We start from the raw sequence: 26,802 nt of genomic DNA on the forward strand, positions 1-26,802 counted from the left end.
GACAAAATGAAACCTTTAATTGACCAAAAAGTACTAGGCTTAACGAGGGAGAAACCTGGACAGGAAGCTGTTGGGATGCCTCTGTCTGTCAGGGGACCTTCAGATGACTTTGCTTTTGACACTGTGAACTTGTCCTCCAGCCCCGCTACTAAAGGGCGTGAGGGCTGTGACTTAGAACCTCTGTCCCAAAGCGTGGGGTTTGGCACTTCCCTTTACAGATTTGCATGAAACAGAAGTAGTTGCAATCACTTCCTGTGAACATTGGAGGTTACTCCTTGGGCTCTTTATTGCGGGGAGCAGGTGTGGCGGTGGCTCTCAGTGCCCATCAGCCAAAGGGAGACAGATGCTGGTTGCACACTCTGGCCCGCCTGGCTCTCCCTCTCCACCCACTGCTGCCTAGTCAGTGTGGATGGATTCTGCTTTGACGGGGGTTGTGCTCTGCAGCTGTCACACACTTGCAGAGACTATCCAGCAACTCCGCACCTTCTGCAGAATTGGGGGTTGTGCTCCAGAAGACATCCTGCCCCCGTCTTCCCATTGCCTGGTTGAAACAGGTGCTACCTTGCTTCTCGGTCCCTCACACTAGGGAGGGGGGAGTAAAGTCAGCTGCTGGCTGCATTTCAGACAGCAGGGAACGTGTGGGATCTCTTAGTTTCTTCAGAACACTGGTTGGCATTAGAATAGAAACGTATTAAGGAAGCAAGTTATATGTATCATCTAAGAGAACAGTGAAGTTCTTTACTCCTTTTCTGCCGAGTTGATACCTCGCTGTCATTTCTGAGGGCTATAAACCACTTTCTGGGTTAAGAGCCTACTCGCCAGGCAAAGGGCAGAGTTTATCGCTAGTGTGCCATCCAGTTTGTTCAGAATGACTAATGGATGCTACTTTTGTAGCAGGTGAGTGGTTCGCGATTATTAGCATTTGAAACCAGCCTTGTGACCACTATGGTGTCCTAGGGAGTCAGTCAAAGGTGAGAAAAACATTCCCATTTGTAAAGCAGACCTACTCATGGTTGGAAAGTACACATTTGAAAGTTTTCCTGATTTTTAAATTTTTGTCTAGTAATAGCAAACACTCAAAGGAAAAGGGAACTGGCAATTACCAGAGTGAGAAATTGGGGAAGTCAGATCAAGCAAGTGAGGGAACCATGGTATTGAGACAATTTAGTGAGGGGTTAGAGAGGAAGATAGATAGAGCTCTTCCTCATGGACTGTGAAGTTTCATAGAATAAAGGGACCAAGGGTCATGATGGGGACAAATAGCCAGATCAGCAACAATGAAAATGTGGGGTAGGTGGGGCATGAGTGGTGGTTGTAGAGATTTTCTGATTTCAAGATCTTGGAGGTAGAGCAGTGCCCACCAGTGATGGCAATTATGACTTCACCTTAGGAGAGTTTAATGAGCATGACCTCAAAAGTATTTCAGTTGTAGGATATTACATTGCTAGAAAAAGCATTGAGGTACATTTTAAAGTTGGAAGAATAGGGGCGCCTGGGTGGCTCAGTGGGTTAAAACCTCTGCCTTCGGCTCAGGTCATCATCCCAGGGTCCTGGGATTGAGCCCCACATGAGGCTCTCTGCTTGTTGGGGGGCCCGCTTCCTCCTCTCTCTCTCTGCCTGCCTCTCTGCCTATTTGTGATCTCTGTCAAATAAATAAATAAATAATAAAATAAAAAAAGTTGGAAGAATAATGGTAAGGCATAATGAGCCATGTGATAAAATCATCTGTGTGTTCTTTAGGAGTATTTAAGAAGTCAATTCATAATACCAAAACAGGAAAAAAAGGCATCATAGGTAGATTCTGTGAAATTTTTAAAAAGAAGGTATTTTTTAAAATACTGCAGTTCAGCAGTGTTCTGTGGCAGTTGGGAGCAAGAAGGATACGGATTCTTATTTAGTTCCTTGTGGATTTGAAGAAGTCATGATATGGGACCTCTTGGAGAGGCCAATAACGTCTTTGTTATCTTAAGAAAAAAACCCAGATTTAGCCAGTAGGTGAAGGACTTTGAGATGGTATTAAGAATTAAGGGAAATTGTAACTCGAATTAATGAGTACTTTTGTGTTGTCTGGTGACAGAACAGATAAGAGGATAGGCATTTATTAGGAGGCAAGATTGATGTTGGCTGGGTCAGAATGAAAGATTGAGGTGGGAGGGCCAAATTTTTCAGAGAAGCGGGATAAAGGAACTTGGTTCTGGCTATATCCGGCACACGCAGAGGCATCTGTGGTCCAGTTGTCTCCCAGGAGCTTGGGATACTTAGAGGAGTAAGACTGGGTCCTTGTCCTTGAGGAGATCGTAACGCAGGGAGCCAGACAGACCCTGGTAACCCAGGGATGCACCACCCTGGGTAAGTGCCGCAGGCAGGTGTGGGCCATGCAGGTGGCAAGGTAGGGAGACTGGGCCTGGAGCTTCTCTGTAGAGATCAAGAAATGTCTCACAGGATATAGCCTTTTGAACTGAATTTCAGAGGCTGTGTCGGAGTTTACTAGGCAAGGAGGGGTGGAAAGAGTGTTCCAGGCAAAGACATGAAATGCTGGGTGTGTATAGTTGAGTCCAGAGCAGCAACCAGTGTAGGAAAGGTGGGGGGTTGGAAGACGTACAAACGGACAGGGGGCTGTGTGTGCCAATGCCGAGGGGCAGTTCCATCCTACTTAGCTTAGATGGTCTTGATTTCTGCGTTGAATAAACATAATACTGGCATAGAGTTGATTTCACTTGTTTTCCTGTAGAATCCCAATTTTAGCAAAGATAAAAGGGTCCCATAATCGTATTCTCTTCTTGTCTTTGTTCGTATTTTTAATTACAGAGTTGTAATTCTAGCTTAGAAATATTTGAGTGTTTCACTTCTTTTCACTCTGTTATCTCCTTACTGTTTTTGCAAATTACTTTAGTCTTGATGATGACCGTAGCCATTCTACTATTCCATCAAGTGAATGTTTGCACAGAAGACTAAAAGCGTAAAGGTGTTCTTGTAGTATCATCTATAGTGATGCAAAGGTTGGAAGTATATTAGGTATCTAATACTCAGGGAATGGTTTGGTAAATTATAGGTTATCAAATTTTAAGGTAGAATTGAAATGCTTGAGTGACAGATTAGATGTGGGAGTTTACAGAAACAGAGAGAACCAACCTCAGACTTCAGGTTTCTTTTCTTTTTTTTTTTTTTTTTAGACTTCAGGTTTCTAAGTGGAATCTTAACACTCTTGCCTCTCTGATGGGTCCAGACACTAGGAACATCTGTGTGTGTGTGTGCGCGTGTGTGTGTGCTTTTAAGCAGTACCTATGGAATATATTAAAGAGTGTTAGACTGATTTTTAATATGTTACCCCTAATTACATTGTAAGTGATCAATAATAAATTTTTGTGCAAAGGTATCTATTGTAATTTGTCATCATAATTTGAGTTGTTTCTTTTAATGTTGAATTTGACAAATGATGATTCATTCTAGCAGCAAATTGCCCGACCCTCACAAGAAGAAAAAGTAGAGGAAAAAGAAGAAGATAAAGCAGAAAAAACAGAAAAAAAAGAAGAGGAAAAGAAAGATGAAGAAGAAAAAGATGAAAAGGAGGACTCCAAGTGAGTTAAATGATTAGATATTCGTTTTATTTTAAAATCGTGGACCTATTGACTCTCTTGAAGGTAAAAATTTTAGATAAACAAATGAATTAGATGTGCGCTTTGATCATCTAATGTGCTTTGACCTAATTAAAGAACAGGATATTCTGGTAAGTGCAACTTTTGGCTTAATGGACTTACTTGCCAGACATGAGACCTACTTTTTAGAAGGGATGAGCTATAGTAATGTACACTCATCACTGAGCTATATTGAATATAATTTAATTTTTGACTTGGGAGGTACCTCAGGATCTTTTTTTTTTTTCCACCTTTGATACTTAACACTCATAAATGTAAATGGTTTTCTTTTCTATAATACCTTATATTACAGTTTCATGGGTTTTATTTATTGTATAAAGTGGGGTTTCTGGTTTGTTTATGGTTCTCTTGCTGTTTGCCTGGTTATAAAAGTAATTCTTGTTTACTATAGAAAATAAGGAAAAGACAACAAAGTACTTAACAAAATCAGTCTGGGATTCTGCTGCTCAGAGACCGCTTTTGTTGATGCCTTTATGCACATACTGGCGTCAGTGGCGTGGGGGGCTTAGTGGCTCAGTTGGGTGGGTTTTTTGCAAAAGATTGGTGCTTTTGAGGCATTATTTACCCAGAGTAAAATTCACCAATTTTAGATGTGTATTGAATGTATTTGGACAAATATATGCACTGCTCTGACTCTTGACACAGTTGTGACATAGTGTTTCCATCACTCCAGAAAGTTCCCACATGCTCCTTTGCCAGAGCTTTCCCCCCCACTCCCCTGCCATCCCTGTCCCCCTCTGGAGACTGCTCATCTGTTTTGCCTTTTCTAGAATTTCATATAAATGGATTTATGCGGTATGTAGTCTTCTCTGCGTGGCTTCTTTCACTTAGCGTAATGATGTTGACATACATGCAGGTTGTTGCACGTATTGGTAGTTAATTCTTTTTAATATTTATAGTGCTATTTCTGGAATCCCCTTGGAAATACTGAAGGTTTATTTGGTTTTGTGGCAGCTATAGGCTGGAGCACTTGGTATGGTTGTTAAAGAGTTGGATACCCTACCATTGCCATTCTAATCTTTTACTTTAGGGAGAGAACTGTTGAAAACTTTTTTTTTTTTTAAGTTTTTAGGGAAAACATTTATTTTCCCACATGGTTCTTGGGTCTGCTCATATGGAACTGCCATATCTTGGTTTTCACTTTTTCCCTTAAATCTATTAATAAGCATTCATTTATTAGTGATGTGAGCCAGCTCTTATGGAGGTTGCAAAAGGACATAAATGATATGTACTGTTCCCAGGTAGTTTATCGTCTAGCAGAGGAAAGCTAGGCAAGACGGAGGTACTATTCATGATAAAGAAGAAAGCCTGGAAGAAATGAGCAGAATCAGGACAGGATGTTGGTAGACTGAAAAGAGGTTCAGGGTTACTTCTCTCTGAATGGTTTAGAGGACCTTATGCGGGAGCTAGTGGTTAATGTGGAGAGAATAAAAGGAACAGCACGAAGAGATGTACTGCCATGAGAAATGGCAGATAGTGGTCTTACTAGACTGGGACATAGGGTGGCAGGAAGAACAATGGAAGGTGGATTGGGGTTAGATTAAGTAAAACCTTAATGAAGCTAAAATAGTCCATGCTATGCGTTGTTTGAATGGATGGAATGGTTTCTTTCTCTTTCTTTCAAGATTGATTGATTTATTTTTTAGAGAGTCTGCGCAAGCATGCGTGAGTAGGGGGAGGGGCAGAGAGAGGGTGAGAATCTCAAGCAGACTGTGCTGAGCATGGAGCCTGATGTGTGAGGCTTGATGTCAGAACCCAGAGATCATGACCTGAGCTGAAATCAAGAGTCAGAGGCTTAACCGACTGAGCCACCCACGTGCCCTTGGATGGAATGGTTTCTTGCCAAAGCTTTTCTGGTAGAATACTGACCCACAAGCAGCAGAGAATGGATGGACTGGAGATGTAAGTCAGGGAGTGGGGTATCAAGGCACTGAATAAGAACAATGATAGTAGGGGCATCTGGGTGGCTCAGTGGGCTAAGCCTCTGTCTTTGGCTCAGGTCATGATCTCAGGGTCCTAGGATCGAGCCCCACATTGGGCTCTCTGCTCGGCCTGGAGCCTGCTTCCCCCTCTCTCTCTGCCTGCCTCTCTGCCTACTTGTGATCTCTCTCTGTCAAATAAATAAATATAATCTTAAAAAACCACAAAAACATAGGTAGTAGAAATCAAGATGGTGGAACTAGTGGGAGCACTGTTACTGAGATGAAATAACCAAACCTTAACATGAGATCGCATGTAGGAGGCAAAGAAAATGAGAAGAAGCTAAAGATGAGGCTAGATCTGTAACCCTGAATGAATGTGATCACGGTGGTACTGTTAACAATGAGTGATTAGAGTGTGGTGGGGAGCAAGAGGCAGAGTGGGGACAAGCATGGTTTTGGGCATGTTGAGTTTGTATTGATGGGGAATCCAGGTATATTGATAGGGATTCCCAGAAGGTATTTGGGAAGACAAGTCTGGATCTTAGGAGATTTAGTAGACTTGAGGTGTGAGTCTAAAGATCCAGCTGGGGAGTCAACCCAGTGGAATGGATGTGAATGGGGTAACTTCACAGAGTTTTAAGGCCAGGGTGAGCCTTGGGAAATGCGAATGTGAAAGGGGAGAGGAAGAAGGCAGCCTGCAGAGGGGAGAGCCATAATAGCAGTAGGGAGTATCAGGAGGCATGAAGTCCTAAGTTAAGTTGAATAAGATGTAAAAAGAATTGTCCTTAGGGTCAGTTGCAGCAGGAATATCAGTGCAACAAGAATTGAGAAAAGGTCATCTGAATTTGCAGTTAGTAAGTCACTGGTGACTCTTGACAAAATGTCTTTAAGATGAATCTGTAGTAGTAGCCACATTGCTAAAGGAATAAAGAAGTGGAGAAGGAGGGTTGCAGGGTAACTTAGAGGGCAATTCAGGATGAAGGGGGAAAATTCTGGAAGAATTTCTTTTATTGCGGTAAGCTTGGTAAGCTACAGTAGACTTTTGAAGTACATAATATTTGAAAAAAAAATCAACACCTCCCATTAAGCAAGAGCCTTGGAGTCTCTGAGTGTTGCCACCTATTCATTCATTTGCCGAAATGTACATTAGGGACCTTGTTTTTAAATGTAACAACCCTGGGAGGTACGTATGTAGTACGGAGAATAATCTTCTGGTGTCACGTGTGGTGCTACTGCTACTAATAGTGAGAACCCTTTATTTATTGATCAAGTTTCTCCTAAGTGGCTGAGGGAGGTTCAGCCCAAATACCAGTAGATACATATGATGCTTATTGTGTTCTAGGCACAGTTCTGAGCATTTTGTATAAAACTGAGCATTTTATATAAATGAACTCCTTTAATCATTGCCACAGCTCTATGAAACATATGGTTGTCATCCTCACTTACAGATGAGAAAAAGACAGGCCTATGGAGGGGAGGTCACTTGTCCAAGGTCACATGGCTGGTAAATCACACAGCTCTGGTACCAACTTGGGCAGCCTGGCTCCAGACTTTTCTCCATTATAATGCCTGGGCCACACTGGCCTGTTTGCACGTAATTAGTGTTGGAGATGGTTGAGAATACTGAGGCTGGTTTAATGAAGCAGTACTGTAGACTGTTCCTGCAGAAAAGGTGTCTGTCTCAGCCTCTTCATTTCACAAAGGAGAAAACTTACCTTGGAGCCAAAGTAAGAACTCCAGGACTCCTGCTTTTTTGGAGTACCCCACTGCCTAGACCCACTGGTACCCCACTAGTACCCTACTGCCTAGACCCACTAGACCCACTGGTTGCGGGTCTAGGGGCTGTTACGCTGCCATCCATTACTTCCTCATAGGGTGTTGTCATACATAATAAGGTGACTTGAATGTGTTTAAAATTTGAGTCCATTAATGAATAAAACAGACCTTTGTGAAATATCTTAATTTGAGCCAGTCAGAACCCTTCAAAATTGGGGCATGACAGCATCTTTCATAAATTTTGTTTTCAGTAACTGAGAGACTGGGTAGTCTTATTTAATTTGTATTACAAAAATTGCAAGCCACAACCTTCTGAGATGCATGTATCCTTCTAAATCACACAAGCTTTTTACCGGTTTCTGTTTCCAGAGAAAATACTAAGGAAAAGGACAAGACGGAAGGTACAGCAGAAGAAACGGAGGAGAGAGAGCAGGCCACCCCCCGGGGACGAAAGACCGCCAACAGTCAGGGCCGCAGAAAGGGCCGCATCACCAGGTCCATGACCAATGAAGCGGCGGCGGCCAGTGCTGCAGCTGCTGCGGCCACCGAGGAGCCTCCGCCGCCTCTGCCACCGCCACCAGAACCTGGTGAGTGCGCGAGATGGGAGTGAACAGGCCGTGATTTTGTGCAGGATTCTCTTGCACTGCTAGGGTAGAGCAGGAAGGTCCTCGGATATGGATGACCTAAAAATAATCTGAAAGTGTGGCCTTTAAAAAAATTTTTTTAAGGTTTTATTATTTATTATTTTTTAAGGTTCATTATGACAAGTACACTCCTTAATCCCCATCACCTTTTTCACTCATATCCCTCCCCTCTGGTGACCTCCATTTCGTTCTCTATAGTTCAGAGTCTGTTTCTTGATTTGTTTCTCCTTTTCCCCCCTTTGCTTATTTGCTTTGTTTGTAAAATTCCATATGTGAGTGAGATCATATGGTATTTGTCTTTGTCTGAGTGTTCTTAGTATTATGATTTCTAGCTTTATCCATGTCATTGCAAAGGGCAAGATTTCCTTCTTTAATGGCTGAATAATACTCCATGGTGTGTGTGTGTGTGTGTGTGTGTGTATTATAGAGATATATGTATACCACGTCGTCTTTATCCATTCATCACTTGATAGTTGGGCTGCTTTCACATCTTGGCTGTTGTGACTAATGCTCCTATAAATGTAGGGATGCATCTATCACTTTGAATTAGTGTTTCTGTGTTCTTTGGGTAAACACTCAGTAGCTGGATCATACATACAGAGTTGTATTTTTAATTTTGAGGAACCTCCACACTGTTTTCCACAGTAGCCATGCCAGTTTGCATTCCCACCGGCAGCGCAGGAGGGTTCCTTTTTCTCCACATCCTTGCCAACACCTTTGTTTCTTGTATTGTTGATGTTAGCTATTGTGATAGGTGTGAGGTGATGATGAATGATGCTGGGCATCTTTTCATGGGTCTTTTGGCCATCTGGATGTCTTTGGAGAAAGGTCCGTTCATGTCTTCTGCCCTTTTGTTAATTGGATTATTTGTTCTGTGGGTATTGAGTTTTATAAGTTCTTTTTATAGTTTGGATACTAACCTTTTATCAGATATGTCATTTGGAAATATCCTCTCCCATTTGTAGGGAGGATTTAGTTTTGTTGTTTCCTTTGCTGTGCAGAAGCTTTTTATTGTATTTTTTTTATTTTTAAGTTTTATTTAATTTATTTTTTTCTAGAGAGGGAGGGGGAGGGAAAGAAAAAGAACCCCAAACAGGCTCCACACCCAGCACAAGAACCTGGCTCTATCTCACAGCCCTAAGATCATGAGTGAGCCAAAATCAAGAGTCGGACACTTAACTGACTGAGCCACACAGGTGCCCTGGAAGCCTTCTATTTTGATGTAGTTCCAATAATTTATCTTTGCTTTTTGTTTCCCTTGCCTCAGGGGACCTAGCTAGAAAAATGGCCAGTGTCAGAGAAATTATGGCCTGTGCTCTTTTCTAGGATTTCTGTGGTTTTAGGTCTCACATATAGGTCTTTAATCCATTTTTGAATTTATTTTTGTGTATGATGTAAGAAAGTGGTCAAGTTTCATTCTTTTGTATGTTGCTGTCTGATTTTCCCAGCACCATTTGTGGAAGAGACTTTCTCCCGTTGGGTATTCTTCCCTGCTTTGTTGAAAGTTTAGTTGATCATACAATTGTGGGTTTATCTCTGGGTTTTCTGTTCTAGTCCATTGATCTGTGTGTCTGTATTTGTGCCAGTACCATGTTTTAATGACTACAGCTTTGTAATATAACTTGAAGTCCGGAATTGTGATGCCTCCAGGTTTGCTTTTCTTTTTCAAGATTGCTTTGGCAATTTGGGGTCTTTTATGATTCCATAGGAATTTTAGGATTATTTGTTCTAGTTCTATGAAAACTGCTGCTGGTATTTTGATAGGGATTGCTTTGGGTGGTGTAGCCATTTTAACAACATTTGTTTTTCCAATCCATGAGCATGGAATGTTTCTCCATTTCTTTGTGTTGTCTTGAATTTCTTTTATGACTGTTTTATAGTTTTCAGAGTACGGGTGTTTCACTTCTTTGGGAAGGTTTATTCCTAGGTATTTTATTATTTTTGGTGCAGTTGTAAATGGGATTGTATTCTTAATTTTCTCTTTCTGCTGCTTCGTTATTGGTGCATAGAAATGCAGCAGATTTCCTTACATTGATTTTGTATCCTGTATTCCTTAACATTGATTTATTTTATCAGTTCTAGGAGTCTTCTTAGGTTTTCTCTATGTAATATCATGTCATCTTCAAGTACTGAAAGTTTTACTTCTTCATGGTCTTTACATTTCTTAAACTTTAATGTCAGTGTCTTTTGAAAAAGATCTTCCCCAATCTTGCTATCCTAATACAGCTGTTTTTCTTTTTACTTAGTTGTAATTTTAGTGTGTATGGTATTTTTTCTGATATTTTAACTTGGTGTATATTATAAATATTATGTAGTTTCTAAGTGATCTTCATTTTTGCTTTTTAATGACTGTGAAATGTTGGCATCCTGTTCCTGAGGCCCCATTTCTTGAATCATTCCCTGTTGCTGAATGATTAGGCTGTCCCCTGCCCTCTCCTCTTCAAACTAATATAGATAGTAGTGTAAGGAAAAAAATCCTGACTAACTAACATTTTCTTTCTGTTAAATTATTTTTTATAGGAATGAATTCTTGGGTCCAAGCATTTTTCTCTCTTCTACTAAGTATAATTATTTTATAAAGGGATCATGTTAATGATGTTTGCCATCTTTGGTTCAGTGGTACCAATTTTACTGTAACATGAAGCATAAAAAAACCAGGTTCTGGGGATGGCAAGGAGGATACAAGGAAAATAACTAGATTTGCACCTGGGGGTAGATCCCGATGGGCCTTGTTTGAGTCATGTCCTGCTTTGCTTACAGAATGGGAGCTCACAGAGGTTTTTAAACAGAGAAGTGCTGTGAATAGACTGGTGGTGTAGAAGGTGAACTGGTGACAGTTAGAGGTCAGGTTGGAGAGAGTGAAGGCTGGAGCTGGAGGGACCAGCCAGAAGAGTGTCACTGTGCACGCAGTGGCCCAGGCAAGAAGAGGATGGGTTCAGGAGATTAGGACTGGCACACATCATTGGCTGTGGGAGTAGATGGGAGGAAGGATTAAAAAATTGGCCTGAGAAGGCTGTTAATAATTCAGAAGATTGGGCGGATGGTAGCACTATTAATTGAGAAGGGGAATACGGCAGGAGCTCATTTCATGCCCGATGGTCTCAATTTCCTTTCTAATGTAGAAGAGAGAGAGTGTGCAGTTTATGATCCATCTGTGTTTCCAGTCCCCTGTGTCATAGGGCCCCCGGGAGTGAGGATGAGATGGGGGACTCAGCAGGAGAGAACTGTGCCTGGACAGGGACGGGGGCTGTTGTTTCTTTCTTTGACACTTTAGGAGAGGAGGTTGGAGCTCGAGTATGTGGGGGGGCAGTGGGTGAGGTGGGACTTCACAGAAAATAAGCAAGTGATGGTCAAACATGTAGATGTGCTTGGAGCTTCAAAGAACATTGAGAAGCCTTACTTGAAAGCCTTGAATATTTCTCTTCAGTTGGTAGGGGAGAGCCTGCCACCATCCTGTGTCCATAGTTTCTTTCACCTAATGCTTCAGACAGGCTTTATGTCCAACAAGCAGGTCAACGCCATCTAAGCTGTGAATGAACTTAAGTTTTCTCTGCCTGGGGTGCCTGGGTGCCTCCGTTGGTTAAGCGGCTGCCTTGGCTCGGGTCATGATCCCAACATCCTGGGATCGAGTCCTGCATCAGGCTCCTTGCTCGGCGGGGAGCCTGCTTCTTACTTTGCTTTTGCCTGCGTGTGCTCTCTCTCTCTCTCTCTGACAAATAAATAAATAAAATCTTTAAAAAAAGAAAAAAGTTTTCTCTGCCTTACTGGGTTCTCTCTCTTTATTTCAGTTTCCACAGAGCCCGTAGAAACCTCTCGATGGACAGAAGAAGAAATGGAAGTCGCTAAAAAAGGTAAGTTAGAGTTCTTCGGGGTTTTACTTGGGTTGGGATGGGCTCTTCAGGGTTATTAGTAATAAGTCAGATGGTGTGAATATTTTTTAATTGGAAAAAGAAGAAAGTTCTTCTGCGGTAGTCAACAGAATTTAGAAGTAGAATTGAGTTCTTTATGATGGGGTGGTGCCCTCTCAGGTAATCCTGCTGTGCCTTGCTTAAGAGGCCCACTTTTGAGGAATTTAAGATTCTCTGCACAGTTTTTTAATTTTTTTTTGAATGTCATTTTGTTAGAGAGCAAGGGGACTATTTTCACTCTTCCAGGATACCTGTGATTCAGTGTTTTGGAGGGTATTTAAGTATAAAGTCTGTATTTTCTATTACTTAATAGTTGGATTTAATAGCATGGTTCCTGTCTCCTCAGTTTGTATTTCATAAGGCATTTGGTTATAAATTAGTAAGAATTGCACTGCAATTCAGAGGAGAAGGCATGAACTTTGGAGCCAGAAAAAGGCTTGAATTTTGTCTTTCCTTCTCATGGCTGTGTGGCCCTCATCTTATTCTGGAACATTACAAATCTTTTTCTGTTGTTGCTTGTTAACATAGAATAATTTGAAATTGAGGTAAAATTTCTAAGAGGATAAATAGGTGGTTTATAAATAAACAGTAGTTTGTGCTTTAAATAAAATAATTTTGAGAAAGATTAGCCAACTCTTTTTGGAGTTAAGTAAGTTGATCTCTTAATGACACATTTCCGATTTATTTTCTATTTAATAATGAATGATACATTTAAGAGTTTTAACATTTAAGATACATTTAAGATTATAAGATACATTATTAAGATACATTTAAGAGTATAAACCAACATTACCAAAAATAATAGCAGTTTAATGTGTTCAAAAAAAAATTTTTTTTAAGATTTTATTTATTTATTTGACAAATAGATCACAAGTAGGCAGAGAGGCAAGCAGAGAGAGGAAGGGAAGCAGGCTCCCTGCTGAGCAGAGAGTCTGATGCGGGGCTCAATCCCAGGACCCTGGGATCATGACCTGAGCCAAAGGCAGAGGCTTTAACCCACTGCCACCCAGGAGCCCCTGTTCAAAATATTTTTATTTGATGATTATTTGCCATGATTAGGAAATTTGTGACTTGTCATGATTACAGGTATAACTTTTTAAAAGAGTCACATTAAGAAAAAAGATTCACATTTATTCTCATCCGATTATCAGAATGTTATAATGGAGTAAGGTGATAGTAGCTACATCATAGAGTGATTTTTTTCAGGTAGATACACCTCCATAGGACTGTTTTTAGTCTCTGCTCTTCTCAGTTCTGTTCATGTGTCAGAAGGATTTGGAAATGATCTTCCATTTGTCATTAAGGAAGCTACCTTCATCAGCCTTGGAAAACTGTTTTCTATAAATTGTTAACTTTGTACTCTAAATTCATGCTTGGATACACCTGTATCTAAAGTATATCCCAGCCTGTATAGCTCTCTGTGTGTACATGCATTTATATACCCATATTCCTTGCAAATGGGTATGGCATGTATATATATTATTTGGTTTAAAAGTATCAGGTTGCTTAGTTTCCTGTGATGAGTTGTCTTACCACAGGTTTGTTGATGTTGCTGTTTTTAAAACTGGTTAATATTTTTGAGGGCATTTCTTGATTGTGAATGGATTGAAGACACGCTGATTATAAATGTAGCCGTATATATCTTTATTTTGTGTTATATCTTATTTTACAAGATTACCTTATTAATTTTTTATTGATATACTATTTACAAAGACTCAGAAGTGTCTAATCAGTCAGTTTACAACTGTTTGAGTTCTTATTGTGTGTCCGATGTTGTCCTAGCTCTCTGGGAGATACAGAACAAGGATAAAGTTGAGTCCTTCTGTTAATGAGCATGTTTTAAATTTGAGTGGCAAAATAGAGCTGTCAGTGAGTTTCATGTCAATACATATTTAAATAAGTATTAAAATATATAAATAAATAATTGAAAACACATTTTTGATGTTAATGATTTTGAATACTGTAATTAAGTTGATTTTTATTCTATCTCTTGTTTGCTTTATCAGGTGATTATTCATTAATCTTTGGTCGTTTTTCAAATATAGGTCTTGTAGAACATGGTCGTAACTGGGCAGCAATTGCCAAAATGGTGGGAACTAAAAGTGAAGCGCAGTGCAAAAACTTCTATTTTAACTATAAAAGGCGACACAATCTTGACGACCTTTTGCAACAGCATAAACAGAAAGTGAGTATATCAGAGGTAGTGAATCACTTATTATTATTATTTTTTAACTGATTTAGTTTTTAACTGATAGTTACTTTGTTTCACTGTGTTTCTGAGCTTCAAATACGGGTTTTGAGGGAGAGTTCTTTATATCTTGTATTTTTATTTATTATATTTACCTGTGAAGTACGCGCTAGTTTCTTGGCACAAGTTGCCTTTTTCTCTGATTACTGCCCAGGGAACAAAATTCATGTTACTAGTAATGGCAGTTCAGTACTTCTGAATCATCATAGATGGGATTTGAAAAATATAAATATTTTGGAGTTTGAATTGAAAACTTCAGTTGGAGTTCTGTTGACCTTGTTGAATGAATTGATAGGGCATATTAAAACCATTTTCTCTGGGGCGCCTGGGTGGCTCAGTGGGTTAAAGCCTCTGCCTTCGGCTCAGGTCATGATCCCAGAGTCCTGGGATCAGGCCCCGCATTGGGCTCTCTGCTATATTTAAAAAATAAATAAATAAAACCATTTTCTCAGAAAAAGACCCTGAGATAAATAATAAAACCAGAAAGTATAAATTTTTTTTTAAAAGATTTTATTTATTTATTTGACAGAGATCACAAGTAGGCAGAGAGGCAGGCAGAGAGAGACAGGAGGAGGAAGCAGGCTCCCCGCTGAGTAGAGAACCCGATGCGGGGCTCGATCCCAGGACCCTGAGATCATGACCCGAACCGAAGGCAGAGGCTTTAACCCACTGAGCCACCCAGGCGCCCCTCAGAAAGTATAAATTTATTGAAAGTTCTTTAACAAGGAAGTTCCAGTGCTCTCAGTCTACAGAGCTCTTTGAGGATTCCATGAGGCCAAAACTGTTTTTGTAAAAATATTAAGATGTTACTTGACTTTTTTGCCCTGTGTTAGGTTTGCATGGATGGTGTCAAAGAAAAGGAGAGAAAATGCTGGTGCCTTAGCATGAATCATGGCAGGGCACCGGTGTGCTAAATACTCAGTGTATTCATCATTTCGGGCATTTGCAGTTTAACAACAAATATGCCAATTTCACTTGTCCTTGGCAAAGCAGTACAAATTGGCTTTATTAAATCTTGACCCTTGAGTACATGTGTGTGATGAAATGAGAAGTGTGCATAAAGCCCTTTGGTTCTGTACCAGGATATGCTGGCTCTGTTGAGGGAAAGTACTTTTGCAGTTGTTTGAGTTCCAAGCTGAACTCGCCTCCCTTTTTTATGGAGTTTCAGTTTTAATTGGAAAAATGACAGAAAAACTATGGTTTTTCAGACTTGGATCCTTGGCAGACATTTTCTTGAAAATGAGTGAGACTGTCTTTCAAAGAAAGCAAGCAGAAGTATTGTTGCCACTTTTAAACTTCAAGCTTTTAAGCAAAAATTAGAATTTTGGAAAATTTGTCTTCCTCACGGTAACACCCAAAGACTTTTCTGATGAGATCAGTGGTAATAATAACTAGTATGATATATTTTTTTAAAGATTTTATTTATTTGACAGATATCACAGGTAGGCAGAGAGGCAGGCAGTGGGTGGGGGGAAGCAGGTTCCCCGCTGAGCAGAGAACCGGATGCAGGGCTTGATCCCAGGACCCTGAGATCATAACCTGAGCTGAAGGCAGAGGCTTAACCCACTGAGCCACCCAGGCGCCCCCTAATATGATATCTTGATAAACAGTGAAATTATATGCAGATTTGAAAAATCTGTGTAACTCCCATAATTTCCAGATGACCAATTTGTGATTCACAGTTGATGTTATGTATGGATAGAAAATGTACAAAATACTTTTTAATAGACCAAAGTTCAAGATAGATAAATGGATTTTAATAGAGTACAAAACATTTATTGATATGGCTTCAGATTTCATACTGCAGTTACCCTTTAAGAGATGACTACTTGCTGAATTTTGGTACAATACCAAAGAATAATAACCATGGTCATTTGAAAAGATTGTTAAAATATGCTTCCCTTTTCAACTACGTATCTTTGTGAGGCCAGACTTTTTTTTTTTTGGTAGTAGGCTCCACACCTAACATGGGTGGGGCTTGAACTCACAACCCTGAGATCAAGAGTCATATGCTCTACCGACTGAGCCAGCCAGGGGGCCCCCAGACTTTTTTTTTTTATATGTATATTTCAGCCAAAATAATACTGTGTCTGCAGATTAGATTATATGTAGAAGCACATTTGAAAATTGTGCTGTCTTCTGTGAAGGCAAACATTCAAAGAAATTTCCAAAAACATTTAAAAAGCTACTTTTCACTAAATTATCAAACTTTTGTTTTGGAATATAGTTATTTTGTATTAATGTTTTTATGTTGACATGTAATAGGTTTATTGTTATTTTTAAATGAATTATATTTTAAATGTTTTTGCTTTAGTTCAAATATGGTAAGTATCATTATATCTGTCTCATGAATAGAACCTGCTTAGGGTCTTGAATGCTTTTTAAGAGTGCTGTATCCTTAGACCAGAACATTTTGAGACTCACTGAAGAAGGATAGAATGGGTAATAAAAGGATAGATATTTAAAATTTTTTAAATTTATTTTTTATATTTTTATAAACATATATATTTTTATCCCCTGGGGTACAGGGAGATATTTAAATTTGTTAGGGTTTGAACTTTTAGTAAATAAGAGTGTATGAAGTATGACATTAATTTAAAAAGTTATATACAAAAGACCTTTTAACATTAAAAATGAAGATGTAGGGACGCCTGGGTGGCTCAGTTGTTAAGCGTCTGTCTTCTGCTCAGGTCATGATCCCGGGGTCCTGGGATCGAGCCCCACATCGACCTGCTTCCTTGGGAAGCCTGCTTCCCTCTCTCCCATTCCCCCTGCTTGTATTCCCTCTCTCGCTGTATCTCTGTCAAATAAATTAATAAAATCTTAAAAAAAAATGAAGAAATAAAGGTTAAAAAATGTGTTGTAGCAATTAAAAGGGAAGAAAATAAACATAACAAAAGGTCTGACAAGAGAGACTTGACTTTATCAAATACTATTTAAAATGTTTGGGGAGAAAATCAAGTAAAGAATATATCAGACATGTTTTTAAAAAGATAAGTCAGGGTTTTCCGGAGAAACAAAACCAACGGGGGGGTGTGTGTGTGTGTGTGTGTGTGTGTGTGTAGGTAGAGAAAGTGAGAGAGAGAATATGAAGATTTATTTTAAGAAATTGGCTCCTGTGATTTTGAGTGCTTGGATCTGATGGTGAAGGCTGGCAGGCTGGAGACTCAGGAAAGAGTTGCACCTGGAGTCCGGAGGTGATCTGCTGACAGGTTACCTTCTTGCTGGGGGTGGGGAGGGGTAGAGGAGGGAGCCATCAATCTTAGTTCTCTTAAGGCCATCAGTTGATTGGGTGAAGCACCCGACCCCTCTCCCAACATTCTGGAGGTTCATCTGCTTGTTAATCTCATCTAAAAAACACCTGCACAGAAAAACCCAGGATAATGTTTGGCCAAATGTCTGAGTGCTGTGGCCCAGTCAAAATGGCACATAAAATTACCCATCACAAATATCTTTTAAAACTTCTTGTTCTAATCATTTTAATAACAATGGAAATAATAGGGACTGTAGGCTTCCTTTTTTTTAGAGTGTTTTATCATTTTCTTTTTTTAAATTTTATTCGACAGAGACACAGCAAGAGAGATTCATGGAAGCAGGGGGAGTGGGGAAGCAGAAGCAGCTTCCTGCCAAGCAGGGAGCCCCATGCCGGGCTCAATCCCAGGACCTTGCGATCATTACCTGAGCTGAAGGCAGACACTTAATGACTGATCCTCCCAGGTGCTCCTAGAGTGTTCTGTCATTTTCAAAAAGGTTTCAAGAAAACATGACAAAATGTCTAATGTCTATTAAAATGCAGAGCAAGATACATAGGTGTTACATTTCCATAGGTTTGAATTATTACATTAAAAATTAGTGAGTACTAGGGCACCTGGATGGCTCAGAGAGTTAAGCCTCTGCATTCGGCTCAGGTCATGATCCCAGGGTCCTGGGATTGAGCCCCGCATCGGGCTCTCTGCTCAGCAGGGAGCCTGCTTCCCCTTCTCTCTCTCTCTCTGCCTGCCTCTCTGCCTCCTTGGGATCTCTGTTAAACAAATAAATAAAATCTTAAAAAAAAAAAATATTAGGCCCCATGGGACTCCAGTTCCCGTCGGCGCCAGCGGGGGCAGGGCGGGGCGCGGCGGGGCGTGGCGGGACGGCCGTCTTCCCGATGCCGCTGCTCGCCAAAGGGCGGTGAGTGCAGCTGCCGGAGCCCGCCGGGGACCTCGTGGGAGCCCACCCGCCTCTGGAGGAAAGAGCTAGACTTCTCAGAGGTCAGTCTGTTCAACAAGTGGGACCCCCGGGCCTTCTGTATGTTCAGCAAAGAGAGCTGGCAGTGACCTCCCCAAAGGATGGCTCCATCTCCATTCTGGGTTCTGATGATGCCACCACTTGTCACATCGTGGTCCTGAGGCACACAGGTAACGGGGCCACCTGCTTGACCCACTGCGATGGAATGGACAACAGAGCGGAGGTGCCCTTGATCATGAGCTCCATAAAGTCCTTCTCCGATCACGCCCAGTGTGGAAGGCTGGAGGTGCACCTCGTGGGAGGCTTCAGTGAGGACAGGCAGTTGTCACAAAAACTTACTCATCAGCTTCTTAGTGAATTTGACAGACAGGAGGAGGACGTTCACTTAGTGACGTTATGTGTGACAGAATTAAATGACCAGGAAGAAAATGAAACCCACTTTCCAATCATTTATGGCATCGCTGTCAACATTAAGACCGCGCAGATTTACCATGCATCCTTCCCAGACTGGGGTCCGGAGGAGGCACTGCGGGCTGCCCGGGCTTTAACAGGAGGACCAATGATTAGTATCTACGATGCAGAGACCGAACAGCTGCGTCTGGGGCCATATTCCTGGGTGCCCTTCCCGAACGTCGACTTCTGGCTGCAGCAAGACGACAAGCAGATACTAGAGAACCTTTCCACTTCGCCTCTGGCTGAGCCGCCCCACTTTGTGGAACATATTAGGTCTACCTTGATGTTTTTAAAAAAACACCCATCTCCCACCAGCGCACTGTTTCCTGGAAACAAGGCTCTGCTCTACAAAAAGAATGAAGGTGGCTTGTGGGAAAAGATCTCTTCTCCCGGAAGCTGAACATGGGATCACCAAAGAAAGCAACTTGCCAGCCTCACGGACCACCGCGGGGCCTGCAAAGAACACGCATCAGAGTCTCCATCTGCCAAGTCCTAGGTCTCCCTCCTTACTGTCCCTTCAAATGATTTTCAAAATAAAATCTTATTTTGGCAAAAAAATAATAAATAATAAAAAAATTTAAAAAAAATAAAAATTAGTGAGTACTATCATATAGTGAAGGAAATACTTGGAGAAATAGAAGATGATTGCATGTGAACAGAGGAATGTCACATGGTGGTGGTGAAACACTGTCTCTTCTATATTCATCAGTGGAAATGCCAAACAGCATGGGTAGATATTGGCAAAGAAGCTTCGACACTGGAAAAATCCCTATAAGAGCAATTATCTGATGCCTAAAAATATTGGAGTCTTCGTAGTCTTTCTAAAGGTTTTTAAAGAGCATGGCCAGAGGATTCTCCCCTTGCATTCTTTTTTTTTTTTTTTTAAAGATTTTATTTATTCATTTGACAGAGATCTCAAGCAGGCTCCCTGCTAAGCAGAGAGCCCGATGTGAGGCTCGATACCAGGATCCTGAGAACATGACCCAAGCCCAAGGCAGAAGCTCTATCCCATTGAGCCACCCAGGTGCCCCTCCCCTTGCATTCTTGTGAGGAATGTAGTGATTATTTTGTTTAACCTCAGAATTAGATCTAGCTCTAACAGTGGACACTGGGATACGCTTTCTTCCTCTTGACTTAGTTACTGCTTTTAGGTTGGATCCTAGCATAGAATTTTTTTTTTTAAGATTCTTATTTATTTATTTATTTGACAGACACAGATCACAAGTAGGCAGAGAGACAGGCAGAGGGAAAGGAAGGGAAGGAGGCTCCCCGCTGAGCAGAGAGCCCGATGTGGGGCTCGATCCCAGGACCCTGAGACCATGACCTGAGCCGAAGGCAGGGGCCTTAACCCACTGAGCCACCCAGGCACCCCCTAGCATAGAATTTTAACAATCGGGATAGCAATAATTTATTTTCCTCTGTGAGTAGTGTCCCCGGGGCGGGAGGCCTGTAGCTAAAGTCTGTTGAGTATAGGCTCAGTAAGAGGCAGTGAACAGAGCAGTGTTCACTGGGATCCCCAGGTCTGCAAAGACAGGAGACCTTAAGTTTCATAGTGAGCAACATGAGATTAAAAATATAATAAATAGCTGATGTCTTAACTTAAATATGTACACGTGTGCTCTTACAGATCTGTGATCCCAGTAGAAGAATGAGCAGTTTTATGTAAACACATTGTTTGCGGAAGGAAAAATCTTGTTAAAAAAAAAAGGGAATTTGTCCTCATAATAGCAAAGGCAGTGACACCGATGATCCGTTGTTGCTTATGAGAGCACATAATTCTTCCTGTTAGAGAAGGATGGTTATTGCAGCATTATTAACAGTGCAAAACTTTAAAATTGCCTAAATACCTTAAAATAGGAGAATTTTAAATATCTCTTGGTACAGAGTGTTTTTATGGAATTATCAAATACAACATTTTTGAAGAATTTATAATGAGTGGGATAGGTAACTACATTGGGCAATCCTAGTTTTAGTTACATGTACTATACATAAACATATATGCATACACGCAGATAAAAGACTGAAAGGAAGTGTATCAGTATAGTCAGAATCTCTGGCTGGTGCAATTATGAGCCATTATTATTTTGTTTTTCTTTCTTCTTTTTTTTTTTTTTTTTGGAAGATTTTATTTTATTTATTTGACAGAGATCACAAGTAGGCAGAGAGGCAGGCAGAGGGAAAGGAAGGGAAGCAGGCTCCCAGCTGAGCAGAGAGCTTGATGTGGGACTCGATTCCAGGACCCTGAGATCATGAGCCAAAGGCAGAGGCTTTAACCCACTGAGCCACACAGGCGCCCCTGTTTTCTTTTTCTTTTCTTTTTTAAGATTTTATTTATTTTATTTGACAGATAGAAATTACAAGTAGGCAGAGAGGCAGGCAGAGAGAGAGGTGAGGAAGCAGGCTCCCTGCTAAGCAGAGAGCCCGATGTGGGGCTCGATCCCAGGACCCTGGGATCATGACCTGAGCCGAAGGCAGAGGCTTTAACCCACTGAGCCACCCAGGCGCCCCTGTTTTATTTTTCTTAACAATTTTCTGTGTTCTCCACATTCTAACGAATATCTTATTTTTGGTAGAAAACAAATACATGTTATTTTTATTAGAAAAATTATTTGAGAGGGAAAAATAGCAAGAGTTTTGTGAATTTTGGCTCTTGGTACATATATGGTGGCAAGTAGTTTGAAAAAAGTTTCAAATGTAACTTTTGGTCAGTTTGATGAGACCGATCCATCCACACAGAAGGCCAGTTAGTGGTTCCATAGAGGCAACTGAATATCCACCAGAACAGTTGTCAGACAGGCAGCCTTCTTGTTCAGTGTGTGTGTATCCGTGTTCTGTGTTATTTCAGATGTGAGAGTTTTCCTTTGTTTCCTTTCAGCTGTTTAAATCATAAATAATCCAACGCTCTTTTGCTCCTTCAGACTTCACGAAAGCCCCGTGAAGAGCGAGACGTGTCCCAGTGCGAAAGTGTAGCTTCCACTGTTTCTGCTCAGGAGGACGAAGATATTGAAGCTTCTAATGAAGAAGAAAATCCAGAAGACAGCGAAGGTATCTTAAAATCTTAAATTTAGTTGCGACTTCTACTAGTTCAAATTATCTAATTATTGCCTTAGTCATTTAAGAATTGCTTCATTAAGGAAAGAGTATATTCAGTGTTTTCATAGATACCTTATGCTTGAGCACAATGTATGTATTCATTCAGTCAACAAATATGTATGTAGCACCTGTGATGGTCCTGTTGCTACAACCAGAAGATCTTTAAAATGGCAGTTCTGGGGTGCCTGGGTGGCTCAGTCAGTTAAGCGGCTGCCTCTTGATTTTGGCTCAGGTGGTGGTCTCAGAGTCGTGAGATCGAGCCCCACAACGAGCTCTGAACTGAGCATGGAGCCTGCTTGAGATTCTCTCTCTCCCTCTGCACCCCCCCCCATGCACGCTCGCTCGCTCTCAAAAAAGAAAAGCAATTAAAAAATAAATAAAATAAAATTTAAAAAATAAAATAAAATGGCAGCCCGGCATCAGTACGCTGTCTGTGTATCAATGTCACTGCTACCTGTATGTGTCCGGTTAGTATCATTGATTCCATTTCTCTTTATTGCAATGAGTTTGGTTTATTTCTGTTCTTAAAATGACTCACGTATGTCATATTTATGTTTTTGTGTAAGAAGAATTAATGTTGCTAGAAGCCCCAGTAGAAAAGAATGTCAACCCAAGAAACATAAGACAGAAATAAAATCCTTTTTGTCGCTTGAACAAGTTAATGACCACTTCCAGAAAAAGTAAATATTTTCTTGAGTTTTTGCTAGTTAAAAGTTCCTAATTCATTTCAATTTGCATTACTTTTAAAGTTTCTTTAGATTTCTTTTGTGAATTGAGTGCTTCGAAGTGGGAATTTTCTGTGATTTTAGTAGCTCTTTATATATAATATCTTACACATGTTCATACTTTGTATACACAAATATTTTCTCCATCTCATTCGCTTTTTGTTTTATTTTAAATTACCAGAGTTTAAATTTTGTATGTAATTAGAGCTGCTTAAATACGTTACTTTGAAGACACTCCTATTTTAAGCTGAGGAAGTTCTATACCTTCCAGGAGTTTCGGAAACAGTAGATTTCATTTTATTTTTTTCTGCAAGTTGTTGTTGGCTTTGAAACTTAAATTTTGTTTTGAATGGGTTTTGGCTTTGAACATTAAGTAGCTTTTTTTCTGTGAGGTTTTGTGGAAAATGAGGCCCGTGTGGCAGGAATGAAGAGAATACTGGAGCAGCAGAGTTTTGGTAAGATTTGGCTTTTAAAAAGCTCCCTCTGGCGTCGTTGTAGAGATTGGTCTGAGGTGGAAGATAGGGAGAGTTGCTTCTGGACTACAGGGGCAGTTGAGCAGTTGAACACAAGTGGCTGGACTCAGGGGATGTTTTTAGAGAGAAAATCTGTGATACTTGTCTGCATAGGATATGGGGATTAAAGAGAGGAGAAGTAAAAGATTATCCCTTAGAGGTTTCTGGTTTAATTAGTAAAAAACAGAAAAGTCCACGGACTTAGTCTAGTGTAGGAAATACTGGATTTGTGATTCCTTTGAAATACCTGAGTAAAGATGTCAAAGATTAAAACTGTATTTTATATCAAATAAAAAACCAAGGATGAAACCAAGGATGTGGGGAAAGGTCAGGGATACAATGTTAAGTTAAAAGTCCATGTAATGTTACTCTAGAATTTTCCTGTCTAGTGCAGTACCCACTAGACATATGTGGCTATTGAGCTCTTAAAATGTGGCCAGTCCAAATTGAGATGGGCTGAAAATGTAAAATGTAATCAGATTTTGGAGACGTAGTACCAAAAAAAGTAAAAATCTTATTACTAGTTTTCTATATTATTCTATATTATTATCTATATTATTCTGTATTTCCACATGATTACATGTTAAAAAGATAGTATTTCAGTCCTATTGGGTGAAATAAAATACGTTGCTAAACCTAATTTATCTCTTTTTATTTTTTTAATGTGGCCACCGAAAAAATGAAAATTTTAGGCAGATGTAGCTCATATTATGTTCCTGTTGGATGGTGCTGTTTTAGACTGTCAGATCTCCTGGGTCAAAGGAAAAGCACGCCACAGGCTGGTAGAAATAAACCAAATACCATTTTATGGGAAGGGTTTCTTGTTTAGTTTTGGTTTTGCATCTGTCTTCATTTTTCAAATTTAATATAAATTTCATTCATCCATTCATTCATTCATTTATATTTATTTATTTAAAAAATGTTTTTAAGAGTTCTTATTTATTCACGTAATCTCTACGTGTGAGGCTCGACCTCACGACCCTGAGATCAAGAGATGTAATTGCCAGTGATGGAGCCAGCCAGGTGCCCCTCATATAAATTATTTTTAGATATTAAAAGCTCTTACGCTTTCAGTTTCAGAAGGTGAGGACCATTTGACCTCTCCCTTTCATGCTCTGTGAACAAACACTCTAGCTTCCCAGTGGCCTTAAGACTTCACTGAGGCCATATAAGGAGTATCATTGGTCCCAAACAACTACTTTCAAGCATGGCTTCTGTCACCACCTGAAACATGTTCATTATCAGATTTTTATGCTGTACCATTATCTTTAAGGTGCTGAAAATAGTTCTGATACAGAAAGTGCTCCTTCTCCTTCACCAGTTGAAGCTGTCAAGCCCAGTGAGGATAGCACTGACAATGCGACTTCTCGAGGAAACACCGAACCTGGGGCTGAGCTCGAGTCCACTACGGAACCCGCACCCAGTGCATCTCCCTCCTCCGCAGCTCAGAGTGGAAAACCTGTGGAAAGTGAAAATGTGGAGACGCAGGCGAGCGACAGCACCCCCACGGAGGCAGCAGAGCCGATGGACGTTGAGCGTCAGGAACACAGTGCTGAAGTGCCTTCTGTTCTCGATCTCCCCACGACGACCAAATCGGACTCTGGAGACATCGAGATGAGGGCGCCAGAAAACAACCCATCTAAAGTCGAAGGTGATACCAAAGAAAGAGACCTAGAGAGAGCCAGCGAGAAGACGGAGCCTAGAGATGAGGATTTGGTGGTGGCCCAGCAGATAGGCGCCCAGAGGCCAGAGCCCCAGTCGGACAATGACTCTAGCGCCACCTGCAGTGCAGACGAAGATGTGGATGGAGAGCCCGAGAGGCAGAGGTGAGACTTGCTCCTCTACGATTATCCTGTGCTTTGCTCTGCAAGAGGCTAACTGAGTCACAGGGTGCTGGCTGTGGGGATTATTCCCATGTGAATAGCGGCAGCTCAGAGGTGGTCCACCTGCTTTTAATACTGGGTCATGAAGCCCTTCGTCTGTTTCAGTAACCGAGAACAACTGTGTGGTTGTTGGTTTCCAATGAAAAAGATGTTTTTCTGCCTCGGTTGTTATGTGCATTTCATATGTAACAAAGAAGGGGATTTCATCTTACAAAGCTTGTGATGGATGGATGACTGCCATTCCTGGTGTTGGAAGTGGTAGGATGTTGTGATGAAGGTAGAGGCAAGAGGCATTGGCTTATTTGCGCCAAGACCATACAGCCTCAGAGCAAGGCCTGCTGTACCTGTGTATTAGATGATAGAAAATGTTGACAGGAGAAACATGTTATGTGTTCTGAAAATATTTTAGAAAGCATAATTTAGATACAAGATTGTGGTAATTATATGATCACTTTGTATAGCAGTTAAAATTTTAGATTACTAATTTAAAATATATGTTATACAGATTAATATAGAGCTACTTTTAGTCATTTAATTCGCAATATAAAAATCTCTCCTACCTTTATGGTTTTTATAAAAATTACAGTAATGATGACAGTAAAATTATAGGAAGAGATACTGCTTTATTTAATATATATACTTGCCTTGGGATTTCCTTCTCCCAAGGAAGAATCACCTAGGGTCACAGTAGAACATTTGATTGGTATACATTCTAGAAATGAATTTGACTAAAATACCATTTAATCAGAACCTCAATTCAACTCTTACCACCACTCCCCCCCCCGCCATCGACCTTGACCACCCAGTTTTTATTTTTTATTTTTATTTTTTTATTTTTTTTTTATTTTTTGACCACCCAGTTTTTAATAAGAAAGAGGCAAATAAGCCACTTAGCGGAGAGCCAGATTCTCTTCATCTGAGATGAGGATTGTTTGTATTTTCCACTATGGGTTTTAGTAACTGTATTTATAAATGAAGGAAAAATTAGGATGATGGTAATTTTCAAGGAGGAACATCCTAAGAGCTGAACATGATAGTAGTCTTAAAATTCAGAAATTCCTTGTAAATACATGGTGGTCTTTGAGTAATGCTGTGTGTCTACATCACGTCCAAACTATTAAAATAACACTTTCACTTTTCTACATTTTTAATACCGTCTTTATTCTTCACGTTAAATGTTTTCTTTTATACATTCTAATTTTCTTATCAGTTTGTATTTTTTTTTAAATGTTTGTCTTCCCCCAATAACATTGAAAAGTCTGATCCAGCCTGAAAGGTATGGCATTAGTGTATGATCCCCCCAGTTCGCATACTGGGTGTCGCAAAATCCAGTGGAGGTGCTGAAACTCAGTGAAGCAGGCCGAGTGTAGGATGGTGGGGGCTGCAGGGGACAGAGCAGCACGTGCCGTTGGAAAGGGCAGCTGCTGCACGTTCAGCATGCGGATGCCGCGTGGCCATGCCGTTTTTGTGTAGCCATTTCTTTCCATTCTTGGTGAGAAACCAGGAGTCTGGAGTTTGGGGTGAAATTCTCAATTTTAGAATGGTGGTGGGCAGATGTTTGAAAAAATAGCCTATGATCCTGGCAAAACATCCTGTATCAAGTAATTAGTTCGGAATCCATGTTAGTGGTAGATTAGGACCTGGTATTTTATAATGGAATTTATTCAGACTGGGTGGTTAGATGCAGATAAATTTCAACCTATAAATCAATATAATCTTTACCTGGGAAATTAGCATTATAGATTACCGTTTTCC

General features: G+C 40.5%; 2 protein-coding genes across 19 annotated transcripts in view; both read left to right on the forward strand.

The window, feature by feature from the left end:
- The window catches only part of NCOR1 (nuclear receptor corepressor 1), a 156,021-nt gene that overhangs the window by 77,610 nt on the left and 51,609 nt on the right, over positions 1 to 26,802 (forward strand). For 8 of the 18 annotated variants that reach the window (XM_044249178.1, XM_044249177.1, XM_044249190.1 and 5 more), the window contains 7 exons: positions 3,451 to 3,578; positions 7,724 to 7,941; positions 11,787 to 11,849; positions 13,952 to 14,091; positions 21,753 to 21,879; positions 23,045 to 23,107; positions 24,438 to 24,990. In XM_044249178.1, coding sequence (XP_044105113.1) covers positions 3,451 to 3,578; positions 7,724 to 7,941; positions 11,787 to 11,849; positions 13,952 to 14,091; positions 21,753 to 21,879; positions 23,045 to 23,107; positions 24,438 to 24,990 — 1,292 coding nt within the window. The remainder of the gene's footprint in view (positions 1 to 3,450; positions 3,579 to 7,723; positions 7,942 to 11,786; positions 11,850 to 13,951; positions 14,092 to 21,752; positions 21,880 to 23,044; positions 23,108 to 24,437; positions 24,991 to 26,802) is intronic. The other 10 variants (XM_044249187.1, XM_044249196.1, XM_044249192.1 and 7 more) reach the window with 6 other exon arrangements.
- On the forward strand, positions 18,302 to 19,235 carry LOC122906798 (protein N-terminal asparagine amidohydrolase-like). Its single transcript, XM_044249197.1, is given in 1 exon segment — positions 18,302 to 19,235. A coding segment is annotated over 1 exon segment (933 nt). The 3' UTR covers position 19,235.

This window comes from Neovison vison, chromosome 5 (genome assembly GCF_020171115.1).
Source record: "Neovison vison isolate M4711 chromosome 5, ASM_NN_V1, whole genome shotgun sequence".
Lineage (NCBI taxonomy): Eukaryota > Metazoa > Chordata > Mammalia > Carnivora > Mustelidae > Neogale > Neogale vison.